Raw genomic sequence first — 23225 nt, 5'->3', positions numbered from 1 at the left:
ATAAATAAATAAATAAATACAAAAAAAAAAAGAAAGTCTAGAACTGAAAGGGGGGGAAATGTAATGAAAGTTCAATCGCTAAACTCCACTGAAGGTCTGGGAAGGAAGAATGAAGAATCAATGAAGTTGAATATAAATCAGTAGAAATTACCCAATCCAAAAAAAAAAAACAGAGTGAAATGATTGAAGAGAAACTAACAAAACCTCAGAAATCCACAGGAGAATAAAAAAGGCAAATAGGCAATCAAAATCCAAAACTGAGAAGGAGAAAAAAGAGCAGAAAAATATTTGAAGAAATCTTGTTTGAAAATTCTTCTGATTTAGTGCAAAAACCTTGAGCGTATAGATCTGAAAAGCTCACCACTCACCAAACAAGAGAAGCAAGAAAAAACCACACCAAGGCTCATCCATGTCCGCGTGAGGAGAATCAAAGAGAAGACAGATCTTCAAAGCAACAGAGTTAATGACACCTTCCACACAGGGCATGAAAGTTTTAAAATGTTCACAAATTCACTGTCACTACCCCCATGAAGAGGTAGAACTAATTCTCCTCCTCTTGTATGTGGACTGGACTCAGTGACTCACTTCTAATGGGCAAAATAAGGGAGATGTACTGGTGTGTGACTTCAGAGTTTAGGTCTCAAAGGGACCATAGTTTTTTCTCTCTCTCTTCTCTCTTTCTTTCCCTCTCTCAAATGATGGATTTTGGAAGAAGCCAAGTGCCCTGTCAGAAAGATCCTCACTTGTGAACAGGCCCATGCAGTGAGGAGCTGAGGCTTCCCCCTGGCAGACTGTGGACACTGAAGCTCTCTGCCAGTAGCCACACGTGAGAGCATGAACTCAGATCCTCCATGTCACGCCTTTGCATCACTGTGATTCTAGTCCCATCTCCACTGCAACCTAATGAAAAGCTGTCCTTACACTTCCCCCCTGTCCTTACACTTCTGATTCACAGGAATTTATTGCCATAATAATGTCATTTGAAGCTGCAGAATTGCGTTATAATTTGTGACACTTCGATGCATAATGATGATACACACATTGGTACCTGGACATGGGTGCTGGCATCACAGACACTTTACAGGAGGCAGGTGCTGGAGAGCGGGCGGGGGTGGGGTCAGAAGGAATGTGAGGTGAGAGTTTAGAAGTAAGAGATCAGCAGGAACGCTGGAAATTTTCAAGGAAAGGGGCAGAGACATAGAAAAGGAAAAAAGTCCTCTAGAGATGGAGACTGAAGACATGAAGCCACTGCAGACACAGTCACATGTCCCAAAAAGATGGGTCACCAGTGTGCAGAGCAGCTAAGACACAAGCTGACTGTATGCTGTGTACAAGATGTGCACTTTCACTATGAAGACACAAATGGAACTTAAGCAGATGGAACATCTGTGCCAGGCAAACTGTGACATGAGGAAGCTGGTATATTAATATCAGTAATAAAAGAGATCTGAAAAGAGAACACGTTGCAGGAGATAAAGAGAGGCCCCTGGAGATAAATCTAATAGAATGAGAAATGTCACGAGTGCAGACAGGAAGGAGACCAGTGGTCACCCAGGGCTGGGGGCAGAGGGCGAGGACCAGATGCAAAGGGGCATTAGGAAACTCAGGATAAGGGACTTGTTCTCTATACTCTTCGTGTTACTAGTTCCATGAGTCTAAACCATTGGTGACATTCCTCTAACTGTGCATTCACACCTGGGAAATTTTATCTCAAATGAAAGCCTTATGAAATGAGACAAAAGAAGGGAGGAAATGGCAAAATAAAGATGAATATGAACTAGGTAAACATAAATGAAGAGATAAACTTTAGATAAATGTAATATAGATAAATATAATTGAGGAGAATTCATTGCCAGCTCTCCTGCCCTGAACTAATTATAAAGGAAGTCCTGCAGACCAAAAAGAAATGACACTGATGGTAACTCATATTCAGAATGGAGTAATTAACAACAGAAATGGGACTTTCTATGTATGTACATTTTCTTCTTAGCTTCCTTAAAAGACAAGTGACTGTCCCAAACATTAAGTAGTACGATATTGTCTGATTTATAATGTATGTTGGTGATACATGTAGCAATACTAGTAGAGGGGTAAATGCAGCTCTAAAGCTGCAAGTATCCTGTATTTACCAGATGGAGGTCAATGTTGCCTTAAGTAGATTGTGAAAAATTAATGACACAGATTTCAATCCTACAACTTCAATATAACTTAATGGAAAATATTATAGCTTAAAAGTCACTAGAAAACTAAAATCATAAACGAAAGATATTTGCTTGAAACAAAGGAAGGTAAGAAAGGAGGCACAAGAATGGAACAGACATGAGACAATTCAGAAACAAATAGCAAAAGGACAGGCCCAAATTCTATTATGTCAGGAATCATATTAAATATAAACCAACTAAAATTCCAATCAAAAGGTTGAGACTATCAGACTGCATAAATATCAACATAGACTATATGCTATGTAGAACAGAAACACTTGCACTACAAAACCAGAAACAGGTTAAAAGTTCAAAGGTTAAGGAGTATCCCATGGGAATAAAAAGCATAAGAAATATGGAATGTTGCATTAATCTGAAGTAAAATAGGCTGCTACACAAGTAGCAACGCTAGACACAGAATGATGTTCTATAAGGATAATAGGTCAGCATCGCAGCAAGACAAAGTAATGAATGGAGAAGACCCTCAGTACAGAGCTCTAAAACAGGTGACACATAAAGTGGAAGAATGGTAAAGAAATAGACAAATTAACTATTATATTTAGAGATAAATTCTCCTCTCTCATTAATAAAACAAGTAAGGATTCAAGGACTTCAACCATACTGTGAGCCAGAATAGACCACCGACTGGCCCTAAAATAAGTCTCAATAACGTAAAGGCAGTGATATTATAGAGTACACTCTGTGACCACAGTGACATTAAATTTGAAATCTGTAACATGGGCATCTTTGGAAAATCCCCAAATATTTGTAAATTAGAACATATATCAAACCCCTGGGTCATCATGGCTTAGAGAAACAATCACAGGGATGTCAGGTTTCTCTGCACCTGAATGACAATGTACAGAAACTACAATGTGAGGTCTGTAGATGCAACAAAAGCAGAGGCTGTGATTTCACAGTTTTCAGGGACAGGAAGCCCAGGCCTGAGGGACCCAGACAGCAGATCGCTCTTTCAAAGATGTACCAAGGGGTAGAAAAGGAAGCACTCCAGGGTCTTGGGCTCTCCAGGTGAGGGAGGGGGCCTCCCTCCAGGCTCCAGCTGTGGGGTTCTGATCCCTGCATACAAGCTTCCCCTGTCAATCTTGGACATGGTGTAGAGATGCCTGAGTCCTCAGGCCTGGGGAGAGGAGAAGAGATACATTTGGATGATGGGGAAAATGTTAGGCAGAAGCCTGGATCTGACTCATGACTCATCTCCTTGTAGCCCCTGCAGCGTCCAGCCTCCATCCCATGTCCTCCCTCCAAGCCCCACATGCGGGGCACCTCCCTGCCCGAGACCCTGGGGCTGCTCCTCCTAGAGCCCATCTTCACAAATACAGAATGTCTCCAGGTGACAGGGGCTGTGACACAGGTGGGACAGCAGGCAGCTTGAAATCTTAACCCAGAGAGTAGGAAATGGAAACTCCAGAATTAGAAACCAGGTCCCTTCAGGGTGCAGAGACCTTGCTCATCCCTCCTCTTAGTTCCTTGACTCTCCCTGCCTCACCAGCATAAGGGGGTCTTGCTCTGGAAGAGAAGAAGCCCCTTAACAACCTCCCCTCTCTCTTACTTTCCCTTCATCCAGGATATTTGAAACATCTGTACCTTAGGTATGGAAAAACACCTAGACTTAAGCACAGTTTCCTGACCAATTACAGAGCTAACCCCTGTGTAATGACCATCAGATGCAAAACAAAGATGTCTACCAGGGCCTGAGCCAGATGACCCCGTGCCTCTTCCAGACAGAACCCCTCCTCCCCCCACAAGGGTCCCCTAAGATGACCCTTCCCCTGACCTCTGGTCCCTGGTTCCTCCTCCTGCATCCTTGTTGGCCTCTATCCCCTAATGTCGCTATTTCCTACCTTTGCTCACTTCTCCAGGAACCTCCCCAGGTTCTAGGTCATTACCCAGGGGAGTTCCACCCCCTCCTCTTCCCCTTCTTCTACCACATCTTAGGAATGGAGAATCCAGACTTGTTTCCCTGGAGGACCTTGGTTCCCTGGAGCAGCAGCCAGAACAACTGACAGGAACTCTGGGGTCAAGGTCCCATTGAGAGGGCATCCAGGATGTTTGTGCTGCACTGCAGGCATAGAAGCAGCATTTATGACCCAAAGCTCTGTTCCTCCTTGAGGCCAAAGTCCATGGTCTTTCAATGGAGAAAGCACCTGTGCCAGCGTGTATTTTGGGAGTCAATTCAGACTGGGGACCTGACACTAGAGGGGCTTTCCCTTGTATGCACAGCCCTGTGCAGCTGCTGGAAGCCAAGGAGAAGTCAGTCCCTGGGGAGAACCTCAAAGGGCTCTCAGGTCTTCTCTCATCAGTCCTGTGGCCACACGGGGGCGCTGCCGCTGGCCGGTTCTGCACCGCCAGGGGAGAGGACTGGGCTGAGCTGAGTCACGCCCAGATGGCTGACCTGCAAGCTGAGCATGGAGGGAGAGGTGAGGGGATGAAGGTGCCTTCTGAGCAGCCCTGGGGGCAGGGGTGGGGCAGGGATCAGAGGAAAGGAGTGCTCTAGAGCCCTGTCCTGTTGGTGCAGTTTCCATCTGTCCTCCCTACAACCCCTCTCTCCAGCCTCTTGGTGATATTGCCGGGAAAACTTTAAAGTAGATCATTGTTCCTCCTTGACCTATTCCCTCTCTGAGGGCTATTTCAAAAAAGGAGCTCCTTTATTTTATAAAAGTTGGAGATTTACCAGCCCTAACCCTCATACATTTACACAGATAATGACGCAATATTCATACGTTACCACTGAATTCTACCTGAGATTTGGTTTCACTGGTTTTGTTTTCTCTTCCAAGATCCCATCCAAGATTCCACACTGAGTTAAGCCCCAATCATGTCTCCTTCAGGCTCCTCTGGCTGTGACTCTTTCTCAGATTTTCCTTATTTTGATGATGTTGATATGTTTGAGGAGAACTTTCAGGTATATTGTAGACTATCTCTCATTGTGAATTAGGCTGCCCAAGACTAATGGGGTTTGAGAAGATCACAACTGGACGGGCCATTCTCAACACAACATATCAAGAGCATACAGTGATCACTTGGTCATCACTGATGAAGTTACCCTTCACCAGCTGGCTAAGGTCATCTTTCCCAGATTCCTCCTGTGAAATTCCTTTTTATGCTTTGTCCCTTTCCATAAAGTAGTCTTTGGAAGGAAGTCACGATGTGCAGTCCACAGTTAAGGGCTGTCCCACTACGCAAATGTACATGCAGGTTGTTGTGCAGACATGAGTTTTCTAATGAGTTGGGTAAACACCTCAGAGAGGGATCAGCAGCTCCCATGCTTAGTCTGTGTTTGGCTTTACAAGAAACTGCTGACTGACACCCACAGTGACTGTGCTATTTTGTATTCTTGCCATTAGTGACTGAGGCTTTCTGTTGCTCCAAGTCCTAGTCAGCACTTGATATTATCAGTGTTTGGATTCCCACCATTCTAACAGGAGTGCGATAGCAGATCACTGTTGTTCCCTTTGCATTTCCCTAATGACACCTGCTGTGAGCACCTTCTCATGTGCTTATTCGCCAGGAGTATATGTTCTTGGTGAGCTGTCTGCTCAGGCTTTTGCTCATTTTTTTTAATGACTTGTTTTCTTATTGTCACTTTTTAACAGTTTTATGGTTATTCTAAAGCAAGTCCTTTATCAAATATGTGATTTGCAAATATCTTCTACCAGTCTCTGGCCTGAGCTTCTTTCCTGATGTAACAGTGGACACATATGCACAGATGCTTTTGGGGGAGGGTAGGAGAAAGGAGAAATGGCTTGCTGTGATTATTTTGGGTAGAGAACTTGGGTGACTGGGGGATGAGGGGTTATCATGTGACTTCTTTATTTTTGTATATTTTTGAGTATCTATTGAATTCTCTTGTGTGTACATGAATAAAGTTTTCAAAAAATAAACTACTTTAAAATCCCAAATACTTGACAGATCAGCCTCAGACCATAATTTAAGACTCAGGCTCTCATCTGCTGCTTTAGAACCAATCATCTTTTCAGTGAACTATTTTGCCTTTGAATTTCCGTCTCTGAAGCAGGTGGGCTAGACTATGTGGACAAATGTTCCCACTAAAATAGCTTCAAATAACATGTAACATAGAAAAATCATAATCTACAAAAAGCATTAAAACTAACAAAATAGTAGTAAATAAATAAATATCCACACCTCAAAAGGAAGAGAAAGATCTGCTTAGCCCCCACTGAAGAACAGAGTCCTGAGAAATGGAGCAAAAGCTGTGTTCTCACACAGTCACACTGCCCAGACTGTAGACAGACAGATCCACTCTTCCAGCTCTGTGGTCTAAGCTACTGACTTTCCTACCATCTGCATTCCTTTTTAAATTGTAAATAATAAAATGTTTATAATCTGATTATGATGTGTTTGTGTGATGTATAATATATATAATGTTATGTATATTCCCTGTAGAAAAATTATAAAATGAGAAAAGCAAATGATGACAAAGTAAAAAGGATGGTAATTCTCACACCTGAGCTATTTTGTTGCATTTTCTTCTAGTCTATTATAGATGCTCCTGATGCTGGAACTCTCTCACTCTAAGGTAATGAGCACAGAGCTCAGGGGCCCCAGCCTTTCTCTCTCTAAATGCCATTTCCCCAGTCAGCTCACTGTCCCCCTCCTGAGAGGGCTGCTTCTTACTTCCTCCCCCCTTCTCAGTCTCCTGCACCCCCTCCCTGATCCCTCCCTGAGATGATGAGCTCCTTTGTTTCTCATTCAGAAAAGAAGGAGACAACTGCACTCTCCCCTCTCCTCCTCCCCCACATCTGAACCTGTGTACTCACCTTCTAAGCAGTGATAGTGGAGGCACCCCTCTGTCTCAGGCTACCCTAACCCCTCAATTTGGGCACCAGCATCATCCATTTCCCATAGGAACATGCTGTTTTGTTTGTATGAAACAAAACTAAATAAATCAAAACAAAATCATCTCATAAAAATCCAACACTTACTCCCATGACTCCTCTAACTCCTGCCCCATCTCTAAGGCCTCCCTTCCTGACTCCATTTCTTACTCACCATGTTGTCTTTGTAACAAATGGATAGAGGCACCGAGTTTCAAAAAGCCAAATACTGGGGTGCCTGGGTGGCTCAGTCGGTTAAGCATCTGACTTCAACTCAAGTCATGATCTCGCGGTCTGTGAGTTCGAGCCCCGCGTCAGGCTCTGGGCTGACAGCTCAGAGCCTGGAGCCTGCTTCCCATTCTGTGTCTCCCTCTCTCTCTGCCCCTCCCCCATTCATGCTCTGTCTCTCTCTGTCTCAAAAATAAATAAATGTTAAAAAAAAAAAGCCAAATACTTCTGCAGTACTTGATATCAAGACAGATGTCCCCAATCTTCCATGTCCCCCATGTCCCCCATGTCCGGAATCTCAGAGACCACCTGCATTAGTTCTTTCACTGATTCTCTGGTTATTGCTTGTGTGTCTCTAAATATCCTGCTTCTCAGACTCATTCTCTGCTTTTCAGGTTTATGCATCCTCTTTACTGAATTCACTCTTCTTTCACACACTCCCATTTGCCCCATATAATTATTTTATAATTTGGTTAGTTCAGTGTGTGCATTATTATGACCATGAAATGCTCATCACAAATAAGCATTCAGTAGACTATGATTGTTTTATCTTTCCTGAATCAACTTTTTAATTTCCCTGGAGTAAATAAACATCTTATCCCTTCATTTGCTTAGTTTCTGTTGTTCTCATAATTCCTTCCCAAGCTCCCCCCAGGTAAATCTTCATGAATATATTCAAGCCTATCCACTATTCCATTATCTTCATGTCTGTGCAGACACCTGGCCCACAGCCCTCAGTCCTGCCCCATGTGGACATGATGTCTGCACACCTGGGGCAGGGCTGATACCTGGATCCCCTTCAGCTCATCTTGGGTGCTCTCTGCCTGTCTCCTTCTGGCTGCTGTTGCCTGGATCCCACATGCTTCCCTCTTTTGGTTTCCTCTATCATTTCCCCCACTGCCTAGTGGTATCCTGTGGAAAGGAACGTGGAAAGTAGACACTGACATCTAAACATCTGATGTGCCTTTAGGCTACCCTTGCCCTGGGATTGAGACTCTGTGCCAGACACAGCTGTCCTCAGGATATGGGGACCATGTGTCATGTCTTCCAACTGCCAGGCCTGTGTTGTGTCTTGGAGTTTTCAAGGTCTCTGCTCCTCTACCCTCTTTTTGACATTTTATTGTGCTGTCTCTTGGTGTGGGTCTCCTTTAATCTACTCTAGTTAAGAATTTGGGTAGGGGTGCCGGTGTGGCTCTGTTGGTTAAGTGTCAGACTTTGGCTCAGGTCACAGTCTCACGGTTCATGGGTGGCTCTGTGTTGACAGCTCAGAGACTGGAGCCTGCTTCAGATTCTGTCTCCTTCTCTCTCTGCCCCTCCCTCATTTCTCTCTCTCTCTCTCTCTCTCTCTCTCTCTCTCTCTCAAAAATAGATAAACATTAAAAGAATTTTTTTTAAAGAATTTGGGTAGATCTTGGGGTACCTGGCTGGGTCAATTGGTTAAGTGTCCAACTTTGGCTCAGGTCATGATCTCATAGTTTGTGAGTTCGAGCCCCACGTCAGGCTCTGTACTGACAGCACTGACATGGAGTCTGCTTCAGGTTCTGAGTCTCTCTCTCTCTCTCTCTCTCTCTCTCTCTCTCGTCTCTCTCTCTGCCCTCTCTCTCTCAAAAATAAAAAACATTTAAAGAATTTGGGTAGATCTATGGGTGTGTGGGTGCCTCACTGGGTTAAGCATCTGACTCTTGATTTCAGCTCAGGTCATGACCTCACGGTTTGTGGGTTTGAACCCTGCATCAGGCTCTGCTCTGTGCAGAGCCTGGCTGGGATTCTCTGTCTCCCTCTCTATATGCCCCTCCCTTGCTCACACTCTTCGTCTCTCTCAAAAATAAATAATACATAAACTTAAAAAAAAATAATTTGGGTAGGTCTAAAACTGAAACAGGAAAAAATAGAAAAATTGAACAGTCCTATAACCAGTAAAGAAATTGTATCAGTAATCCAAAATTGCCTAAGAAACAAGAACCCAGGGCCAGATGTCTTCCCAGGGGAATTCTATCAAACATTTAAAGAAGAATTAATACCTATTCTTTTGAAACTGTTCCAAAAATAGAAATGGAAGGAAAACTTCCAAACTCATTCTACAAGGCCAGCATTATCTTGATTCCAAAACCAGACAAAGAGTCCACTGAAAAAGAGAATTACAGACCAATATCCCTGATGAACAATGATGCAAAAATTCTCAACAAGATACTAGCAAACTGAATCCAACAATACATTAAAAGAATTATTCACCATGATCAAGTGTGATTTATTCTTGGGCTGCAGGGGTGGTTCAATATTTGCAAATCAATCAACGTGATACATCACATTAATAAAAGAAAGGATACGAACCATGGGATTCCCTCAATAGATGCAAAAAACCCATTTGACAAATTACAGCATCCTTTCTTCATAAAAACCCTCAAGAAAGTAGGGATAGAAGGAACATATGTCAACATCATAAAGGCTATATGAAAGACCCACAGCTAATATGATCCGCAAGGAGGAGGAAACTGGGAGATTTTTCCCTAAGGTCTGGAACACTACAGGGATGTTCACACTTGCCACTGCCATTCAACATAGTGTTGGAAGTCTTAGCCTCAGCAATCACACAACAAAAAAGAATAAAAAGGCATCCACATCAGCAAGAAAGAAGTCAAACTTTTACTCTTTGCAGATGACATGATACTCTATGTAGAAAACCCAAAAGATTCCACCAAAAAACTGCTAGAACTGATACATGAATTCAGCAAAGTCACAGGATATAAAATAAAGGTACAGAAATCTATTGCATTTTCATACACCAATAATGAAGCAACAGAGAGAGAAATCAAGGAACTGATACCGTTTACAATTGCACCCAAAACCATAAGCTACCTAGGAGTAAACCTAACCAAATAGGTAAAAGATCTGTACTCTGAAAACTATAGAACACTTATGAAAGAAATTAAAGAAGATGCAAAGAAAAGGAAAAACAGGGGCACCTGTGTGGCTCAGTCGGTTAAGCATCTACTATTGAGTTCGGCTCAGGTCATGATCTCACCATCATGAGATCAAGTCCCACATTGGACTCCATGTTGAGTGTTGAACCTGCTTGGGATTCTCTGTCTCCCTCTCTCTCTGCCCTGCCCCCCCGACTCGCTCTCTCCCTCTCTCTCTCTTTCTCTCTCTCTCAAAATAAATAAACATTAAAAAAAGAAATGAAAAATATTCCATGACCATGGATTGGAAGAACAAATATTGTTAAAATGTCTATACTACCCAAAGCAATCTACACATCCAATGCAATCTCTATCAAAATAACACCAGCATTCTTCATAGAGCTAGAAAAAACAATTCTAAAATTTGTATGAAACCAGAAAAGACACTATATAGCCAAAGTAATGTTGAAAAAGAAAACCAAACCAGGAGGAATCATAATTCTGGACTTCAAGCTGTATTACAAACCTGTAGTCATCAAGACAGTATGGTACTGGCACAAAAACAGACACACAGATCAATGGAATAGGATAGAGAACCCAGAAATGGACCCACAACTATATGGTCAACTAATCTTTGACATAGCAGGAAAGACAGTCTCTTCAACAATTGGTGTTGGGAAAACTGGACAGACAAATGCAGAAGAATGAAACTGGACCGCTTTCTTACACCATACACAAAAATAAATTAAAAATAGATAAAATGACCAAATATAAAACAGGAAACCAGAAAAATTCTAGAGGAGAACACAGAGAGCAACCTCTTTGACCTTGGCCACAGCAACTTCTTAGTAGATATGTCTCTGGAGGCAAGGAAAACAAAAGCAAAAATGAACTCCTGGAACTTCATCAAGATAAAAAGCCTCTGCTCAGCAAAGGAAACAATCAACAAAACTAAAAGGCAATCAACAGAATGGGAGAAGATATTTGCAAATGACATATCAGACAAAGAGCTAGTATCCAAAATCCACAAAATCTTTCAAACTCAACACCCAAAACATACATAATCCAGTTAAGAAATGGGCAGAAGACATGAACAGACATCTCTCCAAAGAAGACATACAAATGGCCAACTGACACATGAAAAAATGCTCAACATTACTCATCATCAGGGAAATACAAATTAAATCACAATGAGATATCACCTCACACCTGTCAGAATGGCTAAAATTTAAAACTCAGGAAACAATAAATGTTGGCAAAGATGTGGAGAAAGGGAAACCTTCTTACACTGTTGCGGTGGGGAATGCAGGCCACTCTGGAAAACAGTATGGAGATTCCTCAAAACTTAGAAATAGAACTACCCCACGATCCAGCAACTGTACTATTAGGCATTTATCCAAAGGATACAAAAATACTGATTGAAAGGGCATATGCACCTTTATATGTTTATAGCAGCACTCTCCACAATAGCCAAATTATGGAAAGAGCCCAAATGTCCATTGACTGATGAATGGATAAAGATGTGGTATATATACAATGGAACATCAGCCATCAAAACGAATGAAATGTTGCCATTTGCAACAATGTGGATGGAACTAAAGCGTATTATGCTAAGTAAAATAAGTTGGTCAGAGAAAGAAACTACCTTATGATTTCACTCATATGTGGATTTTAAGAGATGAAGCAGATGAACATATGGGAAGGATGGAAAAATAAAATAAGATACAGAGAGGGAGGCAAACCATAAGATACTCATAACTATAGAAAACAAACTGATGGTTGCTGAAGGGGAGGTGGTTGGGAGAATGGGCTAAATGGGTGATGGGAAGTAAGGAGGGCATTTGTTGGGATGAGCACTGAGTGTTATATGCAAGAGATGAATCACTAAATTCTACTCCTGAAACCAAAACTACACTATATGTTAACTAACTTGAATTTAAGTAAAATCTTGGAAGGAAAAAAAATAATAATAATTTGGTTTGGTCTTTCAACATGTGTGTTTTTCCCTGTCAACATTGAGTAATACTCTTTTTTTTTTTTATTAAAAAAAATTTTTTTAATGTTTATTTATTTTTGAGACGGAGAGAGACAGAGCATGAGCGGGGGAGGGGCAGAGAGAGAGGGAGACACAGAATCGGAAGCAGGCTCCAGGCTCTGAGATGTCAGCATAGAGCCCGATGTGGGGCTCGAACTCACGGACCGTGAGATCATGACCTGAGCCAAAGTCAGACACTTAACCGACTGAGCCACCCAGGCGCCCTGAGTAATACTCTTAAAATTGTTTTTTATCATTTCCTACTCTCCATTCTTTTTTTTAGTGGTTTTTTTTTATTTTTGAAAGACAGAGAGAGACAGAGCATGAGTGGGGGAGAGGCAGAGAGAGAGGGAGACACAGAATCTAAAGCAGGCTCCAGGCTCTGAGCTGTCAGCACAGAGCCCGATGCGGGGCTCAAACTCATGAACTTCAAGATCATGACCTGAGCTGAAGTCGGTCATTCAACCAACTGAGCTACCCAGGCACCCCGTCTCTCCATTCTTTTTAAAACTACTGTTATTAACTTATTGGAGTCACTTGATTGAGAGCCAAACAGGTCTTCTCTCCTGCTGACATCACCTTCCCAACTGTACTACTACGGGAAAGTACAACTGTAATCATCCACTTTATTGACTAAATTATTCATTTCAATGGTCATTTTTTAAGTTTATTTATTTATTTTGAGAGAGAGAGAGAGAGAGAGCGCGCGCGAATGGGGGAGGGGCAGAGAGAGAGGGAGAGAGAGAGAGAGAATCCCAAGCCAACTCTGCACTGTCAGCTCAGAGCCTGATGCGGGTCTCACACCCATGAACCACAAGATTATGACCTGAACCAAAATCAAGAGTCAGACACTCAATCAACTAAGCCACCCAGGGGAACCCCTCTATGGTCACATTTTTAATTTCCAAGGGCTCTTTCCTATTCTATGGTTATATACCACTGTGTATAATCGTGTTTTTGTTTCATATCCATATGTCTTTTACACACTGTAGATATGATTGATACTAGCGGTAGGGGACCTGTTAGGTCTCCTGGTCATCTGCTTTCATGATATCATGGCCTTTCTCCACACACCACTTATTTCAGGAGTGACTTACATTTATCTCTGTCATTTCTGCTAAATGCTCATCTCCCACATAACAGTGCTGGTGTTGCATGACCAGGGTCTCACCCTTGCTCTTTGTTGTAGCTCTGGAGTCCAGCTGATCCTGAGCTACTGGAGGCCTCAAGATGTATAATACTGGATGATGGGCTTTAGTTTGATTTGAGCAGGTAAGTCACACTGCCACTTAATGTCCTCCTAGATTCTGAGCTAAACAGCCTCCCATCACAGAAAATTCTGGAACACTGTAACAGTTCACTTGCATGGAGTGCACAGTCATACCCACCTCCTTATGGACAGGGATCCAAGGACAGACAAATCAATAGGTCTCTAAAAGCAAATCTTAACCCTGGTTCCACCACCTCCTTATTCCAAGTCTCCCTTTCCCTGTCTGTACAAAGGGATCCCCTATGAGGTGCCTCTTGGGTTTACTTTGAAGATTAACTTTGACCCTCTGTGTACATCACATGGTGATAATGCCTGAGACATATTCCACTATTTATACATACCATCATCATATTGATTATAGCACTTAAAGTTCTGCTTTTTCTTTATAAACCACAATTCAAGAAACATCCTTGAAAATATACTTTTGAAAAAAGTATGATTATCTCAAGATAAACTCCTAAAAGAAAATGTCTGTGTTACAATATAAGCAGATTTAAATTGTGGAGACATTTTCAGAAGAACCTTTGAAAATTTTATACCAGTGGGGCACCTGGGTGGCTCAGTCGGTTAAGCGTCTGACTTCAGCTCAGGTCATGATCTCATGGCTCATGAGCTCAAGCCCTGCATCAGGCTCTGTTCTGACAGCTCAGAACCTGGAGTTTCCTTCAGATTCTGTATTTCTCTCTCCCTCTGCCCATCCCCTGCTTGCACACACTGTCTCTCACACACACACTCAAAAATAATTAAACACTAAAAAAAATTTTTTTCTAACTTTATACCAGTTTTCACTACCATCACCCTTTATGACAGTGTATTTTCCCGACCATCTGTTGGACACTCTCATCACCTGGCTTCATCTTTGCCAAGTTGATAGATTCTAAGTTGTATTCCCATTTCTTATCCACATTCTCATTTTTCTTTATGCATACTTATCACCAATATATTTTTTTGATGTTTCATTTCTTCCCTTCTGAATTGTTTTCTAATATTCTTAATTCTCTTTTTTCTTTTCTGTTTATTTTTTTATTTTATTACAGTTGACACACACTTTCAGGTTTACAACATAGGGATTTGCCGCATCACCCAATAATTCCACTCCTGGGTATTTACCGAAAGAAATGGAAACACCAATTCTTTAATAATTTTTCAAATGGATTGTAGTTATTTTAAAATATGGAGGGGCGCCTGGGTGGCTCAGTCGGTTAAGCGTCCGACTTCGGCTCAGGTCACGATCTCGCGGTCCGTGAGTTCGAGCCCCGCGTCGGGCTCTGGGCTGATGGCTCAGAGCCTGGAGCCTGCTTCCGATTCTGTGTCTCCCTCTCTCTCTGCCCCTCCCCCGTTCATGCTCTGTCTCTCCCTGTCTCAAAAATAAATAAAAACGTTAAAAAAAAAAAATTTAAAAAAAAAATAAATAAATAAATAAATAAAATAAATATGGAATGGAAGAGGGAATAAACAGCAGCCCCCACATCTGCAACAGGCCTGACACTGACAGCTGGGCCACAGTGTGGTCAGAAGCTGACCGATGACACCACTGGGCCATATTATTCCTGTGGGACATGAGCCAGTCATCTCAAGAACATCAACATCAGACAAGGACACTCTGAAACCATGACATTGCTTTGTCTAATTACAGACAAAACAGGCATTGTACAACCCACAAAATACCCAACATCTCCTTGTGCTGGTTAATGTGACCAATCACTGCTTCTTTACCCTTACTGCTTTATCATCACTCTGGTCTGTCCTGCTTAGAAATGAAATTCACTCAGATGGTCAAGCATAGAATTGCCCACACATGCTCACAACATGCAGCCAGGAGTGCGCCCCAGCTTCCACAAACCCTCCCCCAAACACCCATCCAAAGCTTATATTCTTATAGGTTCCAACACCTTCATATTAAGATGCCTCATGGCCCCAAAGGAGTGCGTTCTTTCTCAGTGCAACAAGTAATAGATCCAACTTGAATGCCCACAGCTGCTCCTGGTGGTCTTTGGATATTGAGAATATTGAAGCATGTTACCCTTTTGTCTGTCAAAATTGTTTCTGTGTCTTTTAATTTGATCACGACATGTGTTTGAATCTTTGTGAGTGCTTGACATGCAGAAATTTTGTTTGGCTTTATCATTTTCATATCATGATTTTCAAATCATTGGGCCACACTTACAGAATTCTTCATCCCACAATTATAAATGTTTCATGTATATTTTCACCTTGGTAGAAATGAAGAGCAGAGGGTTTCAAGGGTAAAGGAAAACACAGAGAAATGTCTGAATTTGGGCAAAAGAGCAACAGGTAAAAGATTCTAAGGTGGTGGAATCTAAGAGGTACATCTTCTGCTTTAGGATTTTTACAAGTATGTGCAGGGCCTACAAGGTAGCTCATATATGTTGTGTTCAATAAATCCTCTCTCTTGGGCTCAGTGAAGACCTACGTGCCTGCTTATGTTTACCAGGTTAACACAAACACCAAGTCACCCAAGGTAATAGAAACTAAAATTACCTCCAGTGATGGGCATTTTTGAACAGTGAATTTGATTTGATACATCACGTTTTGGTTAATCTCTATACACTTTAGCAGTTATAACACATTATTAATTAAACTCTCAAGGGTATGTCTCAAACACACATAGACAAATCCATGACTTCCATACGAAGATAAATTTAGTATACATAAACCTATGAGTCACATAGTATCTATTTTGAGGAGGATTCTGAAAACCAAGAACGTTCTAGATATGTACTGCCCAAATGGAGACTACTAGGGATACCTGAGTGGCTCAGTTGGTTAAGCGACTGATTCTTGATTTCAGCACAGGTCTTTATCCCACAGTTCTTGGATCGAGCCCTACGTGGGACTCTGCACTGACAGCACAGAGCATGCTTGGGATTCTCTCTCTCCTTCTCTCTCTGTCCCTCTCCCCTTCAAAATAAATAAATTTTTAAAACTAGTAGCTACTAACCACATATGGCTACTTAAATTCAAATTCCTTTGAAATAATTAAAAATGCAACTGTTCAGCACACTAGCCCCATTTCAAGTGCCACCTGTATCTCAAGAGCCACATGCAGCTTGTGGCCACCATGCTGGACAGGGCAGATATAGAACAATTCCTTCATTACAGGATGTTGTATTGGACAGTACTGCGTTGCATGCTTTATGGGCCTCAAGTCAGATGCATTAGGTACATGTAAAATGTGAAGACCAATATTATTTCTCTTACAGACTACATGAGATCTCTGGGATGCGAATACATAGTAAGGTGGTATATCACAAAATCAAAGTCGGTCATGCATGGGTCTGGTGCCTTCAGGCACAAACTGTTCCCAATTACAAAAGGAAATACTGGCCCCTCCACCTCCCTTCCCAGACTGAGGACACTCTGGCAGCAAACTTCCAGGAGGTGAGTTCTGTCCCATGTGCCCTCAGGGGCTAAACTCTGAGCTAAGTTATCAGAGCCAAGTCCAGCTCAGGGAAAGGGATTTTGCTAAGAAGAGGCCAGGGCAGGGATCAGCTGGGCGACCCTCCCAGGTTTATTCAGAGCAGCAGTTCTCAAAGTGTGGTCTGTGGAACACCAGAAGTCACTGAGGCCCTTTCACAGAATCCATGGGGTTTAAACTATTTTCATGATAGTACATAGACAGTATTTGCCTTTTTACTATGTTGACATTCACAGTGAGGTAAAACATAGCCAGAATGGAGGTTATGGGTCCAAACTACAATAGTTGTTATTCTTCACCACTACTTACTTCCATTAAATATATATATTAGTATCACTTTAAAATGTCCTGAAGTATTGGGGCGCCTAGGTGGCTTGGTCGGTTAAGCGTCCGACTTCGGCTCAGGTCATGATCTCACGGTCCGTGAGTTCAAGCCCCGCGTCGGGCTCTGTGCTGACAGCTCAGAGCCTGGAGCCTGTTTCAGATTCTGTGTCTCCCTCTCTCTCTGCCCCTCCCCTGTTCATGCTCTGTCTCTCTCTGTCTCAAAAATAAATAAACGTTAAAAAAATTTTTTTAAATGCCCTGAAGTATTAAAAATTATTATCTTTACCAAAATATTCTTAAATCCACATGTTCTTTATTTTTTTATTTTTTTAGAGAGAGAGTGAGAGTGCAAGCAGGGGAGAGGGGCAGAAGGTTAGGGAGAGAGAATCTTAAGCAGGCTCTACACTCAGTGCAGAGCCCAACATGGGGTTCGATCCCAGGACCCTGGGACCATGACATAAGCTGATATCCAGAGTCAGAGTCAGATGCTCAACCAACCGAACCACCCAGGCGCCCCTTAAATCCACATTTTAAATATGTGTTATATGATGACTTGGGATGTATAGCACTTCTGCTACATCCCTAAGCCCCAGGGAAAATAATCTCCATGAACTTAATTGAAATGCTTTTTATGTGTTTGTTTTTCTTTTGCAGAATGCCATTTTTATTTGAAAGAATGAATGACACAGAAATTTGGATTATTTAGCCTAGGATATTTGGCAGATAGTTTCTTAAAAATGAACATGAACCTATCCCTTCATGAAAATCAGCTCACATGAGACAGCTGGCAGTACTTGTTACCTTGATAAAACGTAAGCTCTCAAGAGAAAATCAACATTTTGGAAAACTTGTGATCCACCAATAAGCCTGACAGCTTCTCATACTGAGAAACTTTTCTGTTGGGATTTGTGGTAATATTAAAACAAATGTGACGTTCTGATAATTCCATTCCAATCTAACAAACACTATCTATATCACATAGTGAAATGACACTTTAAAACAATCAGGCATTGGGGCGCCTGGGTGGTTAAGCGTCCGACTTCAGCTCAGGTCATGATCTCGCGGTCCCTGAGTTCGAGCCCTGCATCGGGCTCTGGGCTGATGGCTCAGAGCCTGGAGCCTGCTTCCGATTCTGTGTCTCCCTCTCTCTCTGCCCCTCCCCCGTTCATGCTCTGTCTCTCTCTGTCTCAAAAATAAATAAACGTTAAAAAAAAAAAAAAACAATCAGGCATTAGTACAAGATCCATTCAATGTGCAGATGGGCCTATGGGTTTAATGTGACACAGAAGGAGACAGTCAATGATGCTGTTTCAGGTTCTACTTTGCAAATTACCTTAGAGAAAGTACAATTTGTGTTGTTTTAATATAGTATCAAAGAAGAATATTCATAATTATTTGAAAAGGTTATGAAACATACTATTATTACATTGTTGCAGGGTTGTAAATTACTTCATATATTTCAACCAAAACAACACAATAAATGCAGACGCAAATTTGAACATCCAGTGGTCTTCTAATTAGACAGACAAGAAAGAGATTTGCAAAAATGGAAAATATAACAAAATCCAGTCTTCTCACTACCCTGTTTATTTGGGGAAATGGTTCTTTTTCATAAAAACAGTATTTCTGTTTTCATGCCATGGGTTATTAATACGACCATAAATGAATTAATAAATTTTTAAACCTGTTTTATTCCTATTATGGTAAATATTGATAGATATAATCCACAGACACAAAATTATCCTTGGGATCCTCAGTAATTTGTAAGACTGTTTGGGATCCTCAGTAATTTGTAAGACTGTGTAGATAACCTGAGAACAAAATGTTGGGAGAATCACTGACTCACACAGCTCCTGGGCCACGACTCAGGGAGAGATTGTGACAAAGAGCGCTCTGTGAGGTGAGAGGGTCTGGGCAGTCCCTGGTCCCTGGGGCTGGCTCTCAAGGACTCAGGTTCCAGGGTTGTGTTGAGGGGTCCCAATCTCCACTTCTCTTTCTTTTTTATTTTTTTTATTTTTTTAACGTTTATTTATTTTTGAGACAGAGAGAGACAGAGCATGAACAGGGGAGGGGCAGAGAGAGAGAGGGAGACACAGAATCCGAAACAGGCTCCAGGCTCTGAGCTGTCAGCACAGAGCCCGAGGTGGGGCTCAAACTCACAGACCGACTCACGACCTGAGCCAAAGTCAGAAGCTCAACCGACCAAGCCACCCAGGCGCCCCTCCACTTCTCTTTCTACAATCATTGTCAGGTATTTCCGCCTGGATACTGATGACGCAATTCAGTTCACACTCCTATTAGTGTCGGGTTTCCGGGGAAGCCAATCAGCGGCACCGCAAGTTCCCCTGTTACCAAGTCTCCGCACCCAACCCCGCTACCAACTGCGAATCATTCTCTCCAGACCCTGAAGAAGCGGGTCATTATGCCCCGAACCCTCCTCCTGCTGCTGTCGGAGGCCCTGGCCATGACCCAGACCTGGGCGGGTGAGTGCGGGGTCTGATGGAAAGGGACTCAGGGGCAAGGGGACCGCCCGGCGAGGACGTAGGACCCCGGGGGGAGGTGCCTGTCCTCCGCTCCCACCCCAGACCCCCACCCGTCCCCGCCCTGGCCTGTCCTCCCGATCTCTCTCCCACTCTGCCCTGCTCTCCCCGACTCGGGTCCCCCTCGTCCTGCCCTCCCGGCCACCTCCACCAAGGACCCGGCCCCGCGCCGGGAGGAGGGTCGGGCGGGGTCTCAGCCCCTCCACGCCCTCAGGCTCCCACTCCCTCAGGTATTTCTCCACCGTCGTGTCCCGACCTGGCCGCGGGGAGCCCCGCTACTTGGAAGTCGGCTACGTAGACGACAAGCAGTTCGTGCGGTTCGACAGCGATGCCCCAAGTCCGAGGGTAGAGCCGCGGGCGCAGTGGTTGGAGCAGGAGGGGCCAGTGTACTGGGACCGGGAGACGCGGAGGGTCAAGGAGACAGCACAGATTTTCTGAGTGAGCCTGCAGACTGCCCTCGGCTACTACAACCAGAGCGAGTCCGGTGAGCTGGCCCGGATCATGACCCCCATCCCCACTGATGGGCCGGGGTCGCCCCAAGTCTGGGTCCGAGCGCCACCCGAAGTCTGCGGGAAACCGCGGCCCGCCCCGGGCATGGCAGTCCCTCAACCCGGGAAGAGCCCGCGGGAGCTTTTAAGCGGTTTCACTTTCGGTTTGGACATAGTCGCTTGCCTGTTGGGACTGGGAAGGTCTGGGGGCTGACCGCGGGGTCAGGGCTCCGTTGGCGGGTCTGACTGCGGGGGCAGGGTGGGGACCAGGGTCTCACACCTTACAGGATATGTATGGCTGTGACATGGGGCCAGATGGGTGCTTCCTCCGCGGGTACAGTCAGTTGGCCTACGACGGCGAGGATTACATTGCCCAGAACGAGGACCTGCGCTCCTGGACCGCGGCGGACACCGCGGCGCAGATCACCCGCCGCAAGTGGGAGGTGGCCGGTGTGGCGGAAGACTTCGGGAACTACGCTGAGGGCATGTGCTTGGATTGGCTCCGCAGGTACCTGGAGATGGGGAAGGAGACGCTGCTTCGCGCAGGTACAGGTCCGCGGGGCCTCCCCAATCTCCCTTACACTGGGGCTGGCTTCCCACGAGAAAGGAAAAATGGACTCAGTGTCAGAACAGCGCCCCTCCCCGGGTGGGAAGAGGGAGATCCGCCTCGGTGTTCATACTTCTACTAGAGAGTAACTCCCCTAGAGGGCGCTTTTCTCTAAAGGGCAGTGAGGAATCCAGTCTCCCCCTGGAATCCAGGTTGAGACCATCCCTGAAATAACCCATCAGCAGTTCCCTCTGACCCTGGCAGCCACCTTGTGAACCATGACCTTCCCTCTCAAGGCCTTGATCTCCCTGAGAACATCTTTGGAGATCTGACTCCCGGTTTTCTGAATCATTCACCCTCCACCACAGTCAGAACTATAGTGTGTTCCCCACTTTAGATCTGCAGCCTCCCACCTGGGCTCTCTCCCTGATTCCAGAACTTACCAAGGATCAGGAGATCCCAAAGGCTAGACTGGGGTCTGGGTTTTGTGCTTCTTCCTTCCAGACCAGTGGTCCTGTCCACCTCAGGATGGTCACGTGGATGCAGTTTCAGTGGCCCATAAAGCTAAACCACAGTGTGGATTCTCTGTTTCTTCTTCCTCAGAATCTCCCAAAACACGGGTGACCTGCCACCCATCTCTGACCGTGAGGTGGCCCTGAGGTGCTGGGCTCTGGGCTTCTACCCTGCGGAGATCACCCTGACTTGGCAGCATGATGGGCAGGACCACACCCAGGACACAGAGCTTGTGGACACCAGGCCTGCGGGAGATGGAACATTCCAGAAGTGGGCGGCTGTGGTGGTGCCTTCTGGAGAGGAGCAGAGATACACGTGCCATGTGCAGCACGAGGGGCTGCCCGAGCCCATCACCTTGAGATGGGGTAAGGAGGGTTGGGGGTAGAGCCCCGTGTCAGGAAAAGCAGGGCCCTTCTGGAAATTTCAGAGTCAGGACTGAAGCCAGAGGTCTGGGCCCCTCACCTTCCTTCATTTTCCAGAGCCATCCTCTCTGCCCTCCATCCCCATCCTGGGCATCATTGCTGGTGTGGCTGTCCTTGTGGTCACTGTGGTGGTTGGAGCTGTGATCTGGAGGAAGAAGTTCTCAGGAACAGAGTGGGGAGATCTGGGTCTCTAGTCCCCTTGGGGAGTTTTGTAGGTAGCACATTGTCCTGCCTTGTTCCTGGGAAGTACCATCCACACACATGTACCTGCCCACTCTGGAGCCGTTACTAACATTCGCTCTGTAGCAAAGCACTTGGAAAATGAAGGACAGATTTTCACTTGGTAGTTCTGCTGATGGGGACCTGATTCCCAGCAGTGACAGGACAGAGAGGAAGGTCCCTGTTCAGGACAGACCTCCAGCAAGTCAGGTGGTCCTGTGACCCCACAACTCTTTCTTCATGTGTCCCAATCCTGCCCTGGGTGTTTAGTCAGAACTCTGGAAGCTTCATTTTGGACCAGGACTAGGAGGTTGCTCTAGGATCTCATGGCCCAGCTGTCCCAAGTCTCTAACATGATATTTTCTTCCCACAGGAGGAAAAGGACCGAGCTACTCTCACGCTGCACGTAAGTATGGAGGGGGTGATTCCTGAAACCCTGGGATAGTGTAGACAGGACTCTGTGGGAAGCTCACCACTTCCTCCATAGCTCCTCAGTTAGTCTCATCTCCTAGGGCTCTGATCACGTCCTGTTTATTCCACCCCAGGCAATGACAGTGCCCAGGGTTCTGATGTGTCTCCCGCAGCTCCTAAAAGTAAGACTCCAGAAGGCCTGAACTGGGGAGGAGTGGGGGCACTAGGAGCACTTTGAGCATATGGGAGGCTGTTGAGAATGTGGCATTTATGTGACCTAAATGTGTTCATGATTATTTATTGTCACAGTGGGAGGCCAGCTGACTGTGGAGGACTGAGCAATGCAGGATCTCTTCACACTCTCACTTGGTTACAAGAGCTCTGGACTTCTCTTTCTGCAAATGGTGTCAGAATGTGTCTGCGTTCCTATTAGCATATTGTGAGGACGCAGGAGACTGGCCCCCCCCGCCCACCATGACCTGTAGTGATTCGTGTTCCCTTTCTGACCTGCTTTCCTGTTTCACTAGAGGCAGGGCTGGACCATCTCCATCCTTGTCTTTTTTTCATGTTGGGCTGAGTACTGACGCCTTACTTTCCTATTGAAAATGAGAATCCAGATATGAATTGGTATTTTGTAATTCTGGGTATGTGGGATTGATGATGAATTAATAAAAGAAAAGATTTGTAAAGTTGCAACAAAATAAATGAAAGCACTGAGAACCTTCCAGAACCCGCATGTTTCCTGTGCCATGTCTGTTGCAGGTGCGGACAGGAGAGGGCTGGAGGAGCCGAGTGTGGACGGGGCCTGTGTCCAGTCGGTGCTCAGTGCATC

General features: G+C 44.4%; 1 protein-coding gene and 1 pseudogene across 6 annotated transcripts in view; both read left to right on the top strand.

Annotated features, from left to right (window-relative positions):
• Positions 1 to 23225, top strand: part of LOC131515327 (class I histocompatibility antigen, Gogo-B*0101 alpha chain-like) — a 554762-nt gene that overhangs the window by 314733 nt on the left and 216804 nt on the right. For 2 of the 6 annotated variants that reach the window (XM_058736090.1, XM_058736088.1), the window contains exon 8: positions 22703 to 23123. In XM_058736090.1, coding sequence (XP_058592073.1) covers positions 22703 to 22731 — 29 coding nt within the window. In that variant the 3' untranslated portion in view covers positions 22732 to 23123. The other 4 variants (XM_058736089.1, XM_058736095.1, XM_058736096.1 and 1 more) reach the window with 4 other exon arrangements.
• LOC131515336 (class I histocompatibility antigen, Gogo-C*0203 alpha chain-like) lies at positions 19488 to 21928 on the top strand (annotated as a pseudogene).

The sequence above is a fragment of the Neofelis nebulosa genome, chromosome 6, assembly GCF_028018385.1.
Source record: "Neofelis nebulosa isolate mNeoNeb1 chromosome 6, mNeoNeb1.pri, whole genome shotgun sequence".
Taxonomy (NCBI): Eukaryota; Metazoa; Chordata; class Mammalia; order Carnivora; family Felidae; genus Neofelis; species Neofelis nebulosa.
Note: the sequence above shows the minus strand (reverse complement) of the source record. Positions and strands in the feature narration are given on the sequence as shown.